This window comes from Tiliqua scincoides, chromosome 3, assembly GCF_035046505.1.
Source record: "Tiliqua scincoides isolate rTilSci1 chromosome 3, rTilSci1.hap2, whole genome shotgun sequence".
NCBI classification, from domain to species: Eukaryota; Metazoa; Chordata; class Lepidosauria; order Squamata; family Scincidae; genus Tiliqua; species Tiliqua scincoides.
The window spans coordinates 235,468,868-235,485,462 of record NC_089823.1 but is presented as its reverse complement, the minus strand read 5'-3'; the positions used below and the strand labels follow the sequence as shown (position 1 = coordinate 235,485,462).

At 50.0% G+C, this 16,595-nt stretch overlaps 1 protein-coding gene across 1 annotated transcript in view; it reads left to right on the top strand.

The window, feature by feature from the left end:
* LOC136644633 (cytochrome P450 2J2-like) overlaps nt 1-1,679 on the top strand; it is a 33,302-nt gene extending 31,623 nt beyond the window's left edge. The window contains exon 9 of the mRNA XM_066620658.1: nt 1,170-1,679. Coding sequence (XP_066476755.1) covers nt 1,170-1,357 — 188 coding nt within the window. The 3' untranslated portion in view covers nt 1,358-1,679. The remainder of the gene's footprint in view (nt 1-1,169) is intronic.
* The last annotated feature ends 14,916 nt before the right edge of the window (nt 1,680-16,595 follow it).

Genomic DNA, 16,595 nt, shown 5'->3' with positions numbered 1-16,595 from the left:
CCAAAACCACAGGGCTAAAAGCACCTTCTGGACAGAGAGGAAAGGGTTCAATGGCCCTCCTCCCATGCTCGTCTGTTCCTTGACGACTGCAAAAGCAGCCAGAAAGAACAGTGTGAAAAAGCAGCTCTGCTTATTCCCCTGCCCTAAGTCCTCCTGGAAGCTGAAATTGTCCACTGTAGTATGTATAGTGTTACTAGTGATCAGAACACTGCAGGGAAAACAGAACGTGGTCTCTACTCCTCTCCAAAGAGTCGTGCTGCTTTCAGGACTCAGAAGGCCAAAGCTGCATTGTCTTGCTTTCGACCTGTGTCCACTAGAGGTACGTTAGTGGTGACTCTTTGCTAAGGCACCCTCCCCACCACCGAGGCAAGTCAGTCTAGAAGTTACTATGACATATAAAGTAATAGTTATAGCAGGGTTGATGGCTTGGCCCACCAATTCAAATTTGCTCCTCAGAGTCAAATCTAGTTGACAACTGTGGTACTTCTGTAGGAGATGAGCACCCCAATCCGGAGCTGCCCAGTGCCCAGGACTGCAGTGGCGCCAAAAACAGCTGCCACAGCATCCTACCTGCTATCCCAGCAGTGCTGGTGGCTCCTCGAGGGAAGGGGATGAAAGTCCCCTTCCCCTGGGTAAGACACGTAGGCTCACAATGGGGCTACTTGTTTCTATGGCAACCCTTAGATCACAGTAGAATCAAGAGCCTCTGGCAGGCCAGCGACCCAATATGGAGGCTCAGGATCCAGCGGAGCGGAGCTCTTCAAGTTCTGCTTCCGTCCCGTCCTGCTCCCTCCCTCGGCATGCCTCCTCCCTGCCCTCTCCTCACCCTCCAACTGCCTCCCTCCACCTCAGAATGCCATCTCCCCATCTCCCCCCATGCCCACACCTACCTCTTGCCACCCAGCGGTCCACGATCCACCAGTGCTAGAGGCAGTGTGCACTGGTTAGGACTGGGCCCTGAGACCCCGATCCTACCCCCCCACCATTCTGCTGCACTACGAAGGCAAACATTTCATTATACTGCAAGGTGGGGCAATCAGGCATGGAAGGTATAAGGGAAGGTGTTTTGTGACAGTGGGATGTTCATCCTGCTGTTGCAAATGGGGCATAGGGTTGGGCCGTAATTGGAATAGCTAGTACTCAAGAGCCTTCTCTTGTTTCCTTCTCAGGGCTGCGTGCATGTGTAGGGGAGCAGCTGGCATGGATTGAGATCTTCATCTTCTTCACCAGCCTCCTGAGATCATTCACCTTCCGGCCACCTGAAGGAGTGAAAGAACTCAACCAAGAGCCTGTAGTAGGGTTGACGACACATCCGCATCCTTACAAGCTCTGTGCTATTCCCACCTCCGATCCTTAAAACTATGAAAATATAGTCACTCATTTGCTACTTTAAATTTCTTTTACATTCTGCCTTAACCTGTTCCATTGACCCTGTGCTAGAACTTCTGCACTCCAGCAGAACTTGAAGCTGAGCTGTGGTGTTATCTGTTGCCACATCTCTCCCTATCAAAGCAAACTCAGCTCTTGTGTGCCTATTGGACTGCTTAAAACAAAACACTAAGGGCCTAATCCTATCCAACTTTCCAGTGCCGGTGCAGCCAGAATGCAGCCTTGAGGAAAGGGAACAAATATTCCCTTACCTGGAGGAGGCCTCCATGATTGGCCCCCTCCTCCGCAGGATGCAGCACATGCCCCACTGGCATGGCAGCAGCTTTGCTGGAAAATTGGATAGGATTTGGTCCTAAATCGGGACCACCCACAAAGTAAAGGAAGGTTTCTGGGTAGTTGCTGGACTCCAGGCATTTTCAGAGTTCCACAACCTGAAAAAAATGTGCAACAAGTGGGCCAAAAAGTCCCAAAGTGATTCCAGCTGACAGCACAGGCCTGGCTCATTCTCTTCTATTACTGTGTGTGTTCCATTTGTAGAATTGGGAACCGAAGGATTAAGGAAGTGAATCTACATTCCTAGATGGCAACTGCTTCCTCCTTCACTCCCCCTCCTGGTGGGCACAGACCCAGGGGTGGGCAGGGAGCAGGAGGCAGGACTGGGATCTGGCTGTTATGCTGGATTCTAGCCCCCACACCCAAGCAGCGCGGAGCAGCTTCAAGCTCTCCTCGGACTTGTGTCACCTCAGGATACAGTGGATACAGTGCAAGCCTCCTGGCTTGCGTGTTCTAACACAAGATAGGATTGCACTGCACGTTTTATAAAGCCCTTGCTTACAAGCCATCCTGGCAGCTGAGCAGTTTGTCACAGTAGCAAAGCACACTCCCTTGGCCTGGCCTTCTCTGGTCCTGCCTCACCTTGCCCTTGTTGTGGACTGACATCCTGGACTTTGACCCAGTCTGGCCTTGAACACACTTTTTATATATTGATTTGTGATCTTCTGGCCTGTCCTGGTCCTAGCCTAGAAGTGACACATCCAGCTCCCCCCCCCATGTCACCCTGGCTCCAGTGCTACTCCGCTTCTCCTTCCTTTCCCACGTAGGAATGGAGTGATGGCTGAGAGTGCCACCACCATGTCAGGTTTTTGGCATCCCAGGCTTGAGATTGTTATTAGCCAGGATGTGGCAGGAGGCCCTGAGAGCTGGGCCTGGTGTGAAGCAATCAGTAAAGCAGCACAGCTGATGCAATCAACTGCAACTGTTGCAGGTGGGAGTCATGTGACTTGGGGAGAGATGAGTGCTGAATCACGTAGGCTATGCAATGCACCACTGGACAGCCAATCAGAGTGGGTCACAAGACTGTCTTGTGACGATGAGGTCGCCCTATTCTGATTGGCTGGTCCCAGTATATATGGGGCAAGCACAGGCACCAAGGTGTGGGTTGTGGTGGAGTTTCTGTGTGCCGTGCTGCTGGTTTGTGTCCTGATTTGGACTGCCTTCTCGTGTATCCCTGACTTCTGGACCGTATGACTGACTACTCTTCTGCCTGCTCCTTTACCAATACCTGCTTCTGCAACAAACAAGCCTGTGTCTGCTTCCTTGGCTCTGTTTGGGATTGCCTGCTTCTTTTGCTATCTCCCTAAACTCCCGTGCCACTCTGCTATCCTGAAAGCAAGGGCTATCCTCCCCTGCTGACCTGACACACCACTTCTCCCTTCAGTCTCAGAAGACTATGGCGTCACGCTCTGAATGGTGGCTCTGGAACAGAGTGTCCTCTCCAGTGCGCGAAGCCTGGGTAAAGTAGGTATGGAGGATACCCATGCAGCAAATCCCCCCTCTCCACGTCGCTGAAATGGTCCAATGGAAAGGCAGAGGCCAATACGATTGGTTCCAGCGGCGTCGCAGGAGTTGCCAGAACGTGACTGTGTTCAGCCATGAACTGCCTCAGGGACTCCAGCTCCAGATTTTGCCTGGAGGTTGACTCCTGAAGCCTTTTCCATAACTGGATGTAGCCACAAGGCAGTGGAGGTTTGGGATCAGAGTTTTCCTTCTCTCAGATGAGCTGCCTTCCCAGGCTGACGAGTCCCATCTACCAGGTGGCTGTTTAGCCGCCTCTTACGACAAGTACAGCCAAACTGAGGGCCTATTCTTATCCCCACTTCTCCCTACGTGCCTAATTATTGGTCCAGCCTATTTATACACAGACTTTGGCCCCATTGGCCTGTGGTGGCAGTACACACTTTTCTGCAGAGGTTTGCAGACCTCAGTTCAGGCAAAGCCCTTGATTTGGGGGCTCCGCAGGCTCCAGTCATTAGTGGCAGTGTCAACCTTTGAGTTATGGCCTTTGGGTGCAGGAGGGTGTCCTTTCTAGTTATTTTTCTGGCATTGGGTTGGTTAGCCATTGCACTGCCACACCTTTGCCCTAGCTCATGCTTGTTTTCTTGTTTGTGGGTTGTTCTTGCTTTCAGTCCGTGACAATTCTTGTCATTAGGCATTCCACCCTCTTTTGGGCCGGGAAGAGAACAGTGAGCTCCAGCTTCAGTACTCAATTGGGGCCTGGCATATTTGCTAGCATTGGATAGGTGGCCACGAGAGGCATGCTTTGGGGACAGGTTTTACCAGCATTTTTGTCCATCAGGCCACCGCCGCAGATACTTGTGATATATCTTGGTGAGTACAATCTGGGCCAGAGGACGACTATGTCCTTGAGTCTTAAGATCCACAGGGAATTTGTGTTGGTAAGGCACTGGTTCCCAGGGATAAAACTCCTATGGTCCTCCTTTGTGTCCTGCTGGGCATGGAGGAATGCCAAAAAGTGTCTGTAGAGTGGACCTAGCTTGGAAAAGCCTTGATGCTTATGTAGGGCAGCTAATATGGTTACAAGGCGGGGCTGTCATTCAGCACTTGGAAATAAGATTGGAGTGATCCAACTTGGTTTGATCAAACAGTGTGCATCTGTCTCCAGCTGGCACAGATCTTTTTCTGTTGGACTTACAGTAGGGCATAAGGCAGTTTTTGTAGTGGGGTGGTGGGGCCAAGCGCTAGGCTGGCCCCCTGTGTGGCAGGAGTCATGTGGGAGGGGGTTAGTAGGCCTTAGGCCTCAATGTCCATTTGAGGTAAGCAAAGTTAAGGGGTGAACCAATACTGCTCAAAGAGGTTAGCTGGCGAGCCCCTTGACTGGAATCAGCAGCGTCACTAGGGAGGTGCGGGGGGTGTGGGCCACACTGGGTGACATGCCGGGGAGGTGACACGCTAAAATCATGGGATTAGGAGCTACCCCATCATGCCATACACTGTTGGATGCGGAATTCCCAGCGGAATGCAATGCAAAAAACAGAATTGAAATAGCTCCTTCAAAAGTTTTGGCCAAAAAACGGAAAGAAAAAATGAATGGATCCCTATGGAAAGTGAAAGTGAGCCGTATTGTGAGTTTACTCACGAGTAGGTGTACTTGCCATAGTCTGTCAGAAAGGGAAGGCTGAGCAGACACCAAGGACGTCAGACTGGTCCTGATCCAATGAATGCAGCCCCCCAAAACACCCAAGAAGGACTCCCTCCCTCCCAGCTGCGAGTCTATTGGGCCCTATGGAAAGTGAAGCAGCCTCAGGTTGTGTTTACTTGCAAGTAGGCAGACGTGTTTTGGCTGCTGGTCAGGCCAGGGAAAGGGGAATGTGAGGACACCAGAATGGTCCCGATCCGATGGAGCTGGAGAGCAACAAATGCTCCAGAAGGCAGCCTCTCTCCCCACTAAAAAGAACAAAAAAACAGGCTTGAGCTGGTAAGGGGAAGGTTTTCTATTTTGCACTTGCAAAGCCAGGTGGGTCTTTATCTTGATATGCCTGAAATGGAAGAACTTTTAACTGGGCACTGGGGAGGGCTGTAAATCTCACTGATTCTTTTTGGGGGGGTTGTTATTGCAGGCAGACTACAGAGTAAGCTCCATTGACCACTATGGGACTTACTTCTGAGTAGACATGCATAGGAGTGGGCTCACAGGCTGCAATTCTGCCCACACTTTCCTGAGAGTATGCCCCATTGACCACTATGGGACTTACTTCAGAGTAGACATGCATAGGAGTGGGCTCACAGGCTGCAATCCTACCCACCCTTTCCTGAGAGTAAGCCCCATTGACCACAATAGGACTTACTTTAGAGTAGATTCACTTGGTGGAAAAGGAATGGCTCCCCCTTATTTAATTATTTCTTTTATTTTAATTTAATTATTTATAATCATTTATTTTAATTTGCTTGATGATGTCACTTCTGGCCATGACATCACTTCCAATGGTTCCTGGACAGATTGTCATTCTAAAAAGTGGGTCCCAGTTCTGAAAGTTTGAGAACTGCTGCAATAAGCTGTTAGTTAGTTGACATGGGGTGTGTGTGTGTGGGAGACTCTACAAGTGTTCAAAATCAGAGTTTGGAGGAATAATACCATCATGTTGTATAACAATCAATGCGTAATTTCATGCAGAATGCAATGAAACAAACCACATTGAAATATCTGTGTTCTAACAAAAGGTACAGCCAAAAACCAGTGAGGGCGGGGTGATGGGACATCACCACGCCCACCACCTGGGGCATTGCCCCGCCCACTGCATGGGGTGACACACAGGCCTCCCGCACCGAGTGACACGAATCCTAGTGATGCCACTGACTGGAATAGGCAAAGCTGCGCTGTCCAGCTACCTTGACCCTCATGGATTGGTGAGGATAGGCATGATTAACCAATGACTGGACACAGCCTGGAGCCAGGTGGCATGTCCATGAACATCTCATGGGAGGTAGACAGTGAGCACCTTCTCCCAACTACACGTGAGCCTTCAAGTAAACAAACAGGTGTAGATTTCTTTTGAAGAGCAAATATTCACAAAACCACTTTTTAGTGACTGTGAAATGATTTAGAGAAAAAATTGCTTTCATCTTTGGTTTAGAAAAAAAATGGACAGCTCCACAGACCCTCCAAATAAGGAAAGGGTTCTGGAACGTTCCCTGAGAGGGTATATAAGCAGGCCTCTCCCACCCCTCAGGGTCCTTATTGCTTCAGGGTCCTTGGTGTCAACATTTAGGAGAAGAGCTTTCTGCAGGCGTGAATAATCTTTATCAGGCATCTTTAAGGCTGAGGCAGAAAGTGGTCAGTGTGGCTATCCTTGGGAAAGGCAATGCTTTAAAGTGACCATTCCAGCACAGAGGAGTGTGGAAACCACTTACTTTGAATGTGGATTCCTCAGCCAAGTTCCATACTTAGCTATTCCTGTGATCTTTCAGTCTGGGGAGGTGTCAATATCTGCATGTGCTGCTCTTGCTATCTCACAGGGCCCACTAAATCATAGTCAAACATAAGGCCTGAGGACCAGATGCACCCTATGGAAGCTTTTTATCCGGCCCTCAGGCTTTCAGCTGCTGAGCAGTGCTGAGGAGTTACTGCTGAAAGGGCAGCCCATATGAAAACTGGGCTCTCATATCTTGAAATATGATCAAGAGTTGTGTGTATTATCTTCTGTCATTTGCAGCTAATGAGTTCCTAAGTAAGAAAAAGTGCTTATTTTTGGTTATGACATGTTTAAAGACATCACTTCCTGCGCAATGACATCAATTCTGGCCCTCACCAGGCATGATGAATGCTTGTGTCTGTTTCCTTGACTCTGTTTGGGATTGCCTGCTTCTTTTGCTATCTCCTTATGCTCCCGTGCCACTCTGCTATCCGGAAAGCAAGGGCTATCTTCCCCGGCTGATCTGACACACCACTTTTCCCTACATGCCTAATGATTGAATCCCCCATTACTAGGAGCCCCTACCCCTAGAGGACTATCCATGGTCTAAGAGGATATGGTTTATCATCTAAGGAAGCGGTTTGCAAACTCTCTGGGAGTTGAGAGTGTAACGCAACTGGTATAAAACCTGGATGTGGGTTCACAGGACAAGAAGACAGGAGCTCATCAGGAGGAAAGAAGCTTGGGTTAGCAGTCCTTGTGCTGGACCATGCTAGAAGGAGTATTATGTGGTTGACTGGCCTGTAATGTGCTAACTCTTAATCTCTTGTTAAGTGAGGGCGCAGTCCTAACCCACTTTCCAGCACTGGCATAGCTGTGCCAATTGGGCATGTGCTGCATCCTGCAGTTGCGGGGCAGTCATGGAGGCAAGGCAATGTTTGTATCCCTTACCCCTTACCTGTATTGCCCTTATGTCAGTGCTGGAAAGTTGCTTAGGATTTCGGCCTAAGGGCGCAATCCTAACTTGTGCTGCAACAGGCAAGCCAGGAGATTTGCGCTGTATCCAGCACAGGATTGTGGCCAGAGGCGGCTTAGCCAGAGACAAGGGGAAACTCTTTCCCATACCCCTGGGTAAGGGCTGCCAATGGGTAAGGCCACAATGGGTCTCCTTGGACTTGCGCCATCTCCTGAAGTGGCACAAGTCTGAGGAGAGCAGAGCGGCTTGAAGCCACTCCGATTTCCCTGGGTCGGGGGTTGGGATCTGGCATAATTGCCGGATCCCAGCCCCGCCTCCCTCTCCTCACCTGCCCACCCTGGGGCTGCCCATCGCCCTCCCTTCCCCCGTCCAGGAACACCTCCCTCCCTCCTCCTCTCCGCCCCCCCATGCCTACCTTTTCCGCTTGGGTCGGCGCAGGTGGGCCGACACAAGCGGCAGGGGGGAAGCCGATGCATAGGCTTCTGTTAGTCTCTGCAGGCCGGCAGTTCTCGGAGCTCCGGCCTGGCTTCCCCTCGAGGAAGCGCAAACACGCTTTATGGCACGCTTGTGACCCTCCTAGGGCTGGCCTATGTAAGGGTTTGAATTGCGCCCCAAGTTAGCTAACCTTTCTTATTTTGATATGTTACTGTAAATGCACTTACTAATGTTTATGGAGCAATTAAAGCTCCCTTAAAGTCTAACCTTTTTTAAAATAATAAAATCCTTCTATATTGAAGATTAAGCGCAACGCATTTTATTGGCCAAGGAAATGTACTTCAAAATAACCTGGGTGCTTATGGTATAGCAGACCACATAATCCTCAAGGGTTTGGTGGATTAGGCTGGTGAAAGAGGGTGTGGGTTGCATCCTGCCCAGGTTTGGGAATTCCCCTAACCTCTCCCTCATCCCTTGGGTGATAACTGTGACAGTGAAGGAGGGGTGAAGGTAGCAATGCTATCACTAGGATCACACTGCTGCCATGGAAGAAAGGTTTTGTTTTTCTTTGTAGTTATCAGTGGCAGCGCCAGCCTCCGCAGGGGGTGCAGGGAGCCCATGGATACCTCTGTAGTGCTCCCCAAGCCTTGGAGTGTCGCAATCACAACCACTTCTGACCTCCTAATAAACTCAGGAAGGTGAATCAAGAAAGGAAAGGGGGATGGGATGTTGGTGGCACTGCCACCACCAATTTTGCCCTCTTCCCAGCCTTTATCGAACCTCCTCCCTGCTCTGGTCTCAGCCCCATTCCTACCCCTCCCTGCACAGTTCTTCCCCCCATCTCCCCCCTGCACTGATTTACCTGCACTGGGGGTTGTTCATGGCTCCATGCTGTGTAGCTGCAGCCACTCTGTGCTTGCAGTGGCAGCCCGGCTGTCCTGTGTGGGCATAAGAGGGGGATGCCGGTATCACATACCTGAAAGGCTCATCCATATATCTCTTGGATACTAACTGGTGAATCCTTACCCCTCCTCCCACTCCCTGCCCACCCGCCCCTGGAGCCGCCAACCACCCGCACTCCCCCCTGGGATTTGCAGACTCAGATCCCAATTCTATGCATGTCTACTCAGAAGTAAGTCCCATTATAGTCAATAGGGCTTTCTCCCAGGAAAGTATGGAAAGGATTGCAGCCCCAGGAACCTAAAGGTTAAAGGGAGCAAGTCTACATTCCTAGATGGGCATTGCTTCCCCCTTCACTCCCTCTCCTGACATATCCCAGGATTTCAAAGAGAGAGAGAGAGAGAGAGAGAGAGAGAGAGAGAGAGAGGGAGGATCTCCCAACATTTTGCGCAGGGAAAGAGGTAAGACTCACCTCAGGGGAAGAGGTAAGACTGAGAGGTTCAGTGCTCACCACTCTGACACAATCCCTGCAGTCTGAGATCCCCAAACTGCTGACTTTGAGGTACATTCCATGAAGCCCAGTGGGGATTCCTCCCAGAAGGATACTGCAACATCTTGTGGTGAGGTTCCTCTTGCCAGTCACTCACCTGACAGTTTGTTGTAGTTTGCTGTTTATGCCCAAGTGCTCAGTACGGAATTCTTCCAATATCTGAACCTGCCTCATTCTGCACCTTTCAAAGACAAAACCTGAATAAACTTGTTGGCAACCTTAATTTTCTCAGCATCTAGTGATCTGTCTTCTTTCATGAATGGTGACTTGGATGCCTAAAAGGGGGTTTTACATGTTGAGAAGAATAAGGATGGAACTTTCTTGGGACTTGGTCTGTAATTCTATAATTCTCTGAAGGAAAATTGGGGAGCAGAGTGCTAGGACATTTACCAGTTGATGCTGTGTTAAGAGACTTGTGGAGGATCACCCCAGTTTTGTGCATGGCTATGCAAGCATTGGTTACACTGGGATTGCAAAACCCGAGTTCTGGGGCTGCCCTTGAAACCGTTCAGAAACCTCTGTTTGTGCAGAATGCTGTGGCTGGATGTTGACTCGTGCCAAATGCCCTGCTTATGCAGTCCCACTAGGGCTGGGATGGCGAACCTTTTAGCGACCGAGTGCCCAAACTGCAATCCAAAACCCACTTATTTATTGCAAAGTGCCAACATGGCAATTTAACCTGATTCCTGAGGTTTTAGTTTAGAAAAAACTCATATATTAACATCTTTTACCTACTATTACTTGTAGCCTGTAATGAACTTTTCATCTAGAACTTTGTCCAATCCCTTCTTAAAGGCATCTAGGCAAGTTGTCATCACTGCTTCCTGTGGCAAAGAGTTCCACAGACTAATTACATGCTGGGTAAAGAAATATTGGCAGGGAGGGGGTGGCTGCAAGACCTTGCCACTGCTCATTTTCTCAAACAAGAATAATTTTTTTTTTAAAAAGCCCCACCCACAGAAGTGGGCTCTAAGGCTGCAATCCCAGCCACTCTTTCCTAGGAGTAAGCCTCATCCACAGTAATGGGGCTTACTTCTGAGTAGACATGCACAGGAGCAGACTCCAAGGCTGCAATGCCAGCCACCCTTTCCTGGGAGTAAGCCTCATCCACTGTAAAGGGGCTTACTTCTGAGTAGACATGCACAGGAGCGGGCTCCAAGGCTGTCATCCTAGCCACGATGTCCTGGGAGCAAGCCCCATTGACTATAATGGGACTGACTCCTGAGTAGGCATGCATAGGATTAAGCTCTCAGGCTGCCATCCTAGCCATGCTTTCCTGGGAGCAAGCCCCATTGACTATAATGGGACTGACTCCCGAGTAGACATGCATAGGATTGGGCTCTCAGGCTGCCATAGTAGCCACGCTTTCCTGGGAGCAAGCCCCAATGACTTTAATGAGACTTACTTCTTAGTAAGTAAGGACTAGCACCACGTGCAGGGCTGGCACCCCAAATCCCACAGCAGCAGCTTCGCTGTGCCCGCCCACATGCTGCATGTGAGCTGCCCGCCTTACCCCAGACAGGGGAGGGAGGAAGCGCTCCCATTAGGCTGCTGGGGCAAAGGGGCGGGTGATGTGAGACATGTCCCCTCACAGAGCCTCTCAGCCTTCCTCCTCCCCAGGTGGCCTGGCTAAATGGGGTGGCTTGGGAGCATGCCTGGGTCTTTGGCGTCAGCCCCCCCATCTCCCTCTTCCCCCTGCTGTCCGTTCCCTTTCCCTCCCTTGGCCTCACCCCTCCCTCCTTTGCCCCAGCTGCTGCCAAGCAGGAGGAGGCTGGCTTTGTGGCTGCACGGGCTCCTCTGGCAGACGCGCCACAGCTGCTGGTGCCTCCCGGGGGTGCAGCGGGCAGCTGGGGCAATGGCACGCGTGCCCACAGAGAGGCTTCTGTGTGTCCTCTCTGGCACGCGTGCCATAGGTGAGCCACCACTGCAGTAGGGTATCTCATCCCCTGCCCCACCAGGTCTTCTATAGCCCTTGCTTCCAAGACATTCTCACAGTCTGAGCAATTTGTCGCAGTAGCAAAGCACACTCCCTTGGCCTGGCCTTGACTGGTCCTGACTTGCCTTGCTGTGGACCGACATCCAAGGCTTTGACCCAGCATTGTCTTCACCACACTTGACCTGTTGTTTGACCTGGCCCTAGCCTAGGAGTGAACCTCCTTCTCTGGCTCTTCCCCCCTTCCTAGCTCCTACTGGGAGATGAATGCTCTCGGCATGCACAGGCAGGATGTCGCAGGTTTCTCGCTGGGCAGGGGCCTGCATGGGGAGCTGGATGAATCCAGAGTCAGACATTGGCTTTAAGGGAATGAACTGGTTCCTGACTGCTGGAAGTTCATTGTTCTGATGACACAGCCACAATTTATGCCCAAGGGCCCAGAGCAACACACCAGAGGGACTGACCAAGGATCAGGATTCGCCAGGTAGGCGTGCCCACGCTTCCTCTTTGATTGTCTCACAACCGTTTAAGGAAAACCCCCTGCGTAGCTACCCTGCTGCCATCAGCACAAGAACCAGGATCACTAGAGGGATTCCCTGGGCTAAATTCCTCTTCCCATAGTATGGAGGTATTTAAGGGTTTCTCTTTATTTTCCTCACAAGGTGGGTGGTGGTGGTCTCTCTGTTTCCCTAACATGGGCGGTGGGATTTTCACAAGGATTCAAGGCTTCCCTGCCTGGTTTGTGTGGCTCCCTGGGGAGCCACGGCTCACAGTTTGAGAAGTGCTGCTCTAAAGAATTTGTCCTCCCCCTAACTGGGTTGACCACTGTCACCTGAAGCTTTCATACATGAGGAGCCCTCAAGAGCTCTAACACCAATGCAGCGAAAAAATAGAACCCACCTGAAAAAACAGTTTGATGATAAGGTGGCTTCTCTTAATTTGTTGCCCTGGCTGCCTACTAATGGTGGCAGGCAGCAGACATACATACATACATACATACATAAACCTTTATTGGCATTAAAAACTATATAACAGCAATAGCCAACACAGTAGCCACATTACCAAGAGGAAAAAAGAAAAAGAAAAAAAAGAAAAACCACAGCAAGGGATTGGTAAGGTAAAGTGAGGGAAATAAGAGGGGGATATAGGATCAGGGTGAGGGTTTTAACTTAGAAACTGAAAAGAAATTCTGCTACTGCAATGGTAACATCCACCGAGTTGTCACTCAAAAGGGCATGTAAGGGATCGATAAAAATACCGGAGAGAGAAGACAGCAAAGGTTTCAGATGTTGGAGAGATTGGTGGGCCGGGCAACAAAATAATATATGGACCACTGTATCCGGTTCGAGAGAACAAAAGGGACATAATCTGCGGTCACGCAGAATGTTAAGGAATCTGCCAAAGTGAACAGCAGATGGAAAGATATTAAATCTCGCAAGCATAAATGCTATCCTCTTGCTAGGGTTAATTAACATACTAAAGTAGTTGAGTGGATGCCCAAGTGAAGGGAGAAGGCCAAAAAACCAGGGAGAACAAGTGGGGTTGAGATTGGAAAAGAGTTGGTTAAATTCAGATTCCCAGAGTTTGGATTTGATAATTGAATGGGCCCTATGAAGATTAATGTCTGCAGGGAATTCGGGGGACCAGTCTAATGACAGAAGTTTAGAATCAATAAGTTTAAACCACTTAGAAAGATAGGAGTCTTTTATTAAATCTTGCAAAAAGGACTCAGAATGTGAACTTAAATGCAGACAGAGCCAGAACTTGAAGGTAAGGGACCACGCGATGGTAGAGGGGAGGTGGATCCCTAGTTCGAGCATGAGGGTAGATAATCTAATTATATTGGGAACCCCCAGGATTCGTCTAAGGAAGGAGGCTGCCACTCAGTCCAGATCTTGATTCGCAACCTCTATCCAAATGGGGGCACCATACAACAGTTGAGAGAGAATTTTGGCTTTTATATGAAGGGCAGCAGGGACATACTGATTGCCACTAGAATAATCGAAATAGGCAATCGCATTTAAGTGGAGTGAAGATAAAGAAATAACAGACTTTCTATGAGGGAGCCGAAAATGAAAAGTGATCCCCAAATATTTAAAGGTTTGAACTTGTTGAAAAGAAGGATTACCTATCTTCCAGGGGCGCGGGGCACAGGATTTAGCGAAAACTAAAATTTTAGTTTTCTCAGAGTTGATTATTAAATCGTTGGATAGACAGTAATCTTGAAAGGAGAACAATGAGTGGCGCAGGCCCAATCCTGTGACAGACAGAAGAACTGCATCATCTGCATAAAGAAGAATAGAGAGAGGGACAAATGGTGGCAGGCAGCAGTGGGGACAGGTGAGGATAGAGGAGGAGCCGCCATCCAGGAGAGTTGGCCTCCTCCTTTTCTTAACTCCTGGTTGCCCCCATGGCGAAAGGCGGACAGGGCTGGGAAGGGGAGGGAGGAAATGGAGAGGGGATTCATGTGGGGTTGTTCGTCTTGACTCCTTTTCTCACTTCCTTTCTCTGTCCTCCTTGGCAGAGAGGAATGATATAGAATTAGGAGGAGAGGAGCAAGCAACGCTTCTTGTCTGCCTTCATTCATTCGCGTATGGTCCCAATGCACATGATTTGGGTCAAGGTCCAGATTCACTTCTTGTTCAACCAGAACTTTAACAGGGTAGTTAGTTTTGTCAGCCAGGAAAACTTGGGAGCAGTCTGGAAGCCTGCTGGACCCAGTAGCTACCAGGGATGGACCATCCAAACGAGTCTTCCTACCATGAAGAGCCTGGAAGGCTCCAGTAGAGACCTTGAAAAAAATGGACTAGGGGAGTGTTGATTGACCACTTGTGAGCAGGACCAGGGCGCACCCAGCCCTGACCACACAGCAAACAAGCACAAGACACCAGGGTGTGTTCACCTGGACCCTGCAGTCCCACTCCACTGCTGCCACTTCTGCTCCTTGCCCACTTTCAAGGCACCTGGAATGTGGTCGCATGGAAGATGTAGCAGTGGCGTGGGTTTCCCAGCCAAGAAGTGGTGCATCATGCTGCTTCTGCTGCGGCCACCTTTCTCTTAGCACTCTCAGTTTAGAGTTTGGCACCTCTCAGGGACCATTGTTGTAGTTCTGGGTCCCCAGCCAGTGTCTTAAGAATATAAGAAGAGCCCCGCTGTATCAGGCCGAAGGCCCATCTGGTCCAGGTTCCTGTATCTCACAGTGGCCCACCAAATGCTTTAGGGGACACACTAGACAACAGACACAACCTGCATCCTGGTGCCCTGCCCTCCATCTGGCAATCAGGCAGCCTACCTCTACCTTGCACATACCTACGATGACTTGTAGTCCGTGATGAACGCTTCCTCCAGAAATTTGTCCAAATACCCTCTTCAAGGCATCTAGGCAAGATGCCATAACTACTTCCTGTGGCAAGGTGTTCCACAGACTAATTACATGCTGGATAAAGAAATATTTTCTTTTGTCTGTCCTAACCCTCCCAACACTCAATTTTAGTGGATGACCACTGGTTCTGGTGTTATGTGAGAGGGAAAAGAGCATCTCTCTATCCACTCTATCGATCCCCTGCATGATTTTGTGTCTCAGTCACATCTTATCTGGCCCACTCCTGAAACTGGCTGTGTTCAGAATTGCAGTCTTTCCAAAATGAGCTCACTGAACTGAGAAATAGGTTATGAAATGGTGACGTCGGGCTTCATGAAACTGTGCGAGGGAAAAGTAGGAAACACTGTTACCTGACGATGTAGGTATAAGAATGAGACGGATGACCGGAGGAGGTTAAAACCGTTTACTGCAGCGCTGAGGACCAACACCTTGCAAAGCAACTCTGGGTGTGGCCCCGAACAATGGCATTAGCTGGCTTATATATACTCCAGCATAGTTGTAGTCACATGACTTAGCTGTCTTCCGCCTAGTAACTTGACTTCTGCCTAGTACATAACTTGACTTCTGCCTAGTAACTTCCTGGTTATACCATTCTCATTGGTTACTCTTTAGCACCATTATCATACACACACAAAACAGACAGTTTTGCCACATTTCTCTCAACTGCACCCATGTCCATATCTGGCTAAACTTTAAACACCATTTCTGTGCCACACGTTACTTTATGTGTGTGCGCCAGAAGGAGGGGCTGTGGGTAAGGAAAAAATTTAATTTCCCTACTTTGAGCTCCTGCTTTACTGAACTGAGAAATAGGTTATGAAATGGTGACATCCGGCTTCATGAAACTGTGCGGGGGAAAAGTAGGAGACACTGTCCCCTCAGAAAGCCTGTGTTGCTCCCCAAAAGATACAACAGACAGCACTACCTCAGGCTGCAAGACAAGACAACGTTGAAAGAAGCACTAAGTTGTTGCCATATTGCTAAGCTTGAGACCAGCGGCATCCAAACCGTGGGACTGCTGCCTCTGAAGAAAGCCTCCTCCCAGCGGCGCAGAGCTTTCCGTTTCGCGCTGCTCTGCCTTATCTTTCAAGGCAACCACTGCTGCAACTCGTGCCAGGCGGCCGCTTTCCCCCAGAAACCGGGGCACAGAGCCTGCTGGGGCAACGGTCAGTGGAAGCGGCTGCCCGGCCTGAGTTGCTACCAGTTGGCTTAAGAGGTAAGGTGCAGCAGCTGGAATGGAAAGCTCTGTGCCGCTTTTTGGGGGCACCGGGTCTGGTCCGCGGGGCTAGGCAGATCTAGACAGGCTGTGAAAAATAGCAGGGCAAGTCTGTGACCAGAGGGGCAGGAAGGGCTCAAGATGCTGAGCTCTGAGGTAACATTTCCCACCCGTCTGAAGTGGCAGTTAATGGCAGTTGGAGCCCCAGGGCCAGGTGTCTGTCATCACTACACTGAGAGCACAATCCCAAGCAACTTTCCAGCACCGAACAGTATAAGGACAATGCAACTCAGAGGTAAGGGAACAAACATTCCCTTACCTTGAGGACGCCACCATGATGGCAACACAAATACAGGGTGCAGCACATGCCCCACAGGCACAGCTACGTCAGTGCTGGAAAGTTGGTCAGGATTTGGGCCACACCCACACAGAGACAGAGAGAGTGAGAGAGACCCAGCAGCGTATAAAAGGGCAGAGCAAGCTGTGCTCAGTGGTCTCGGCCCCTGCAGGCCTGTAGGAGGCCAGGAGGAGGTGGACAGGCTCTCCCTCTGAGAGGACAACCAGAGTGTTGGTCTCCTGGGTCAGCACTATCAGGCCCCTTTCC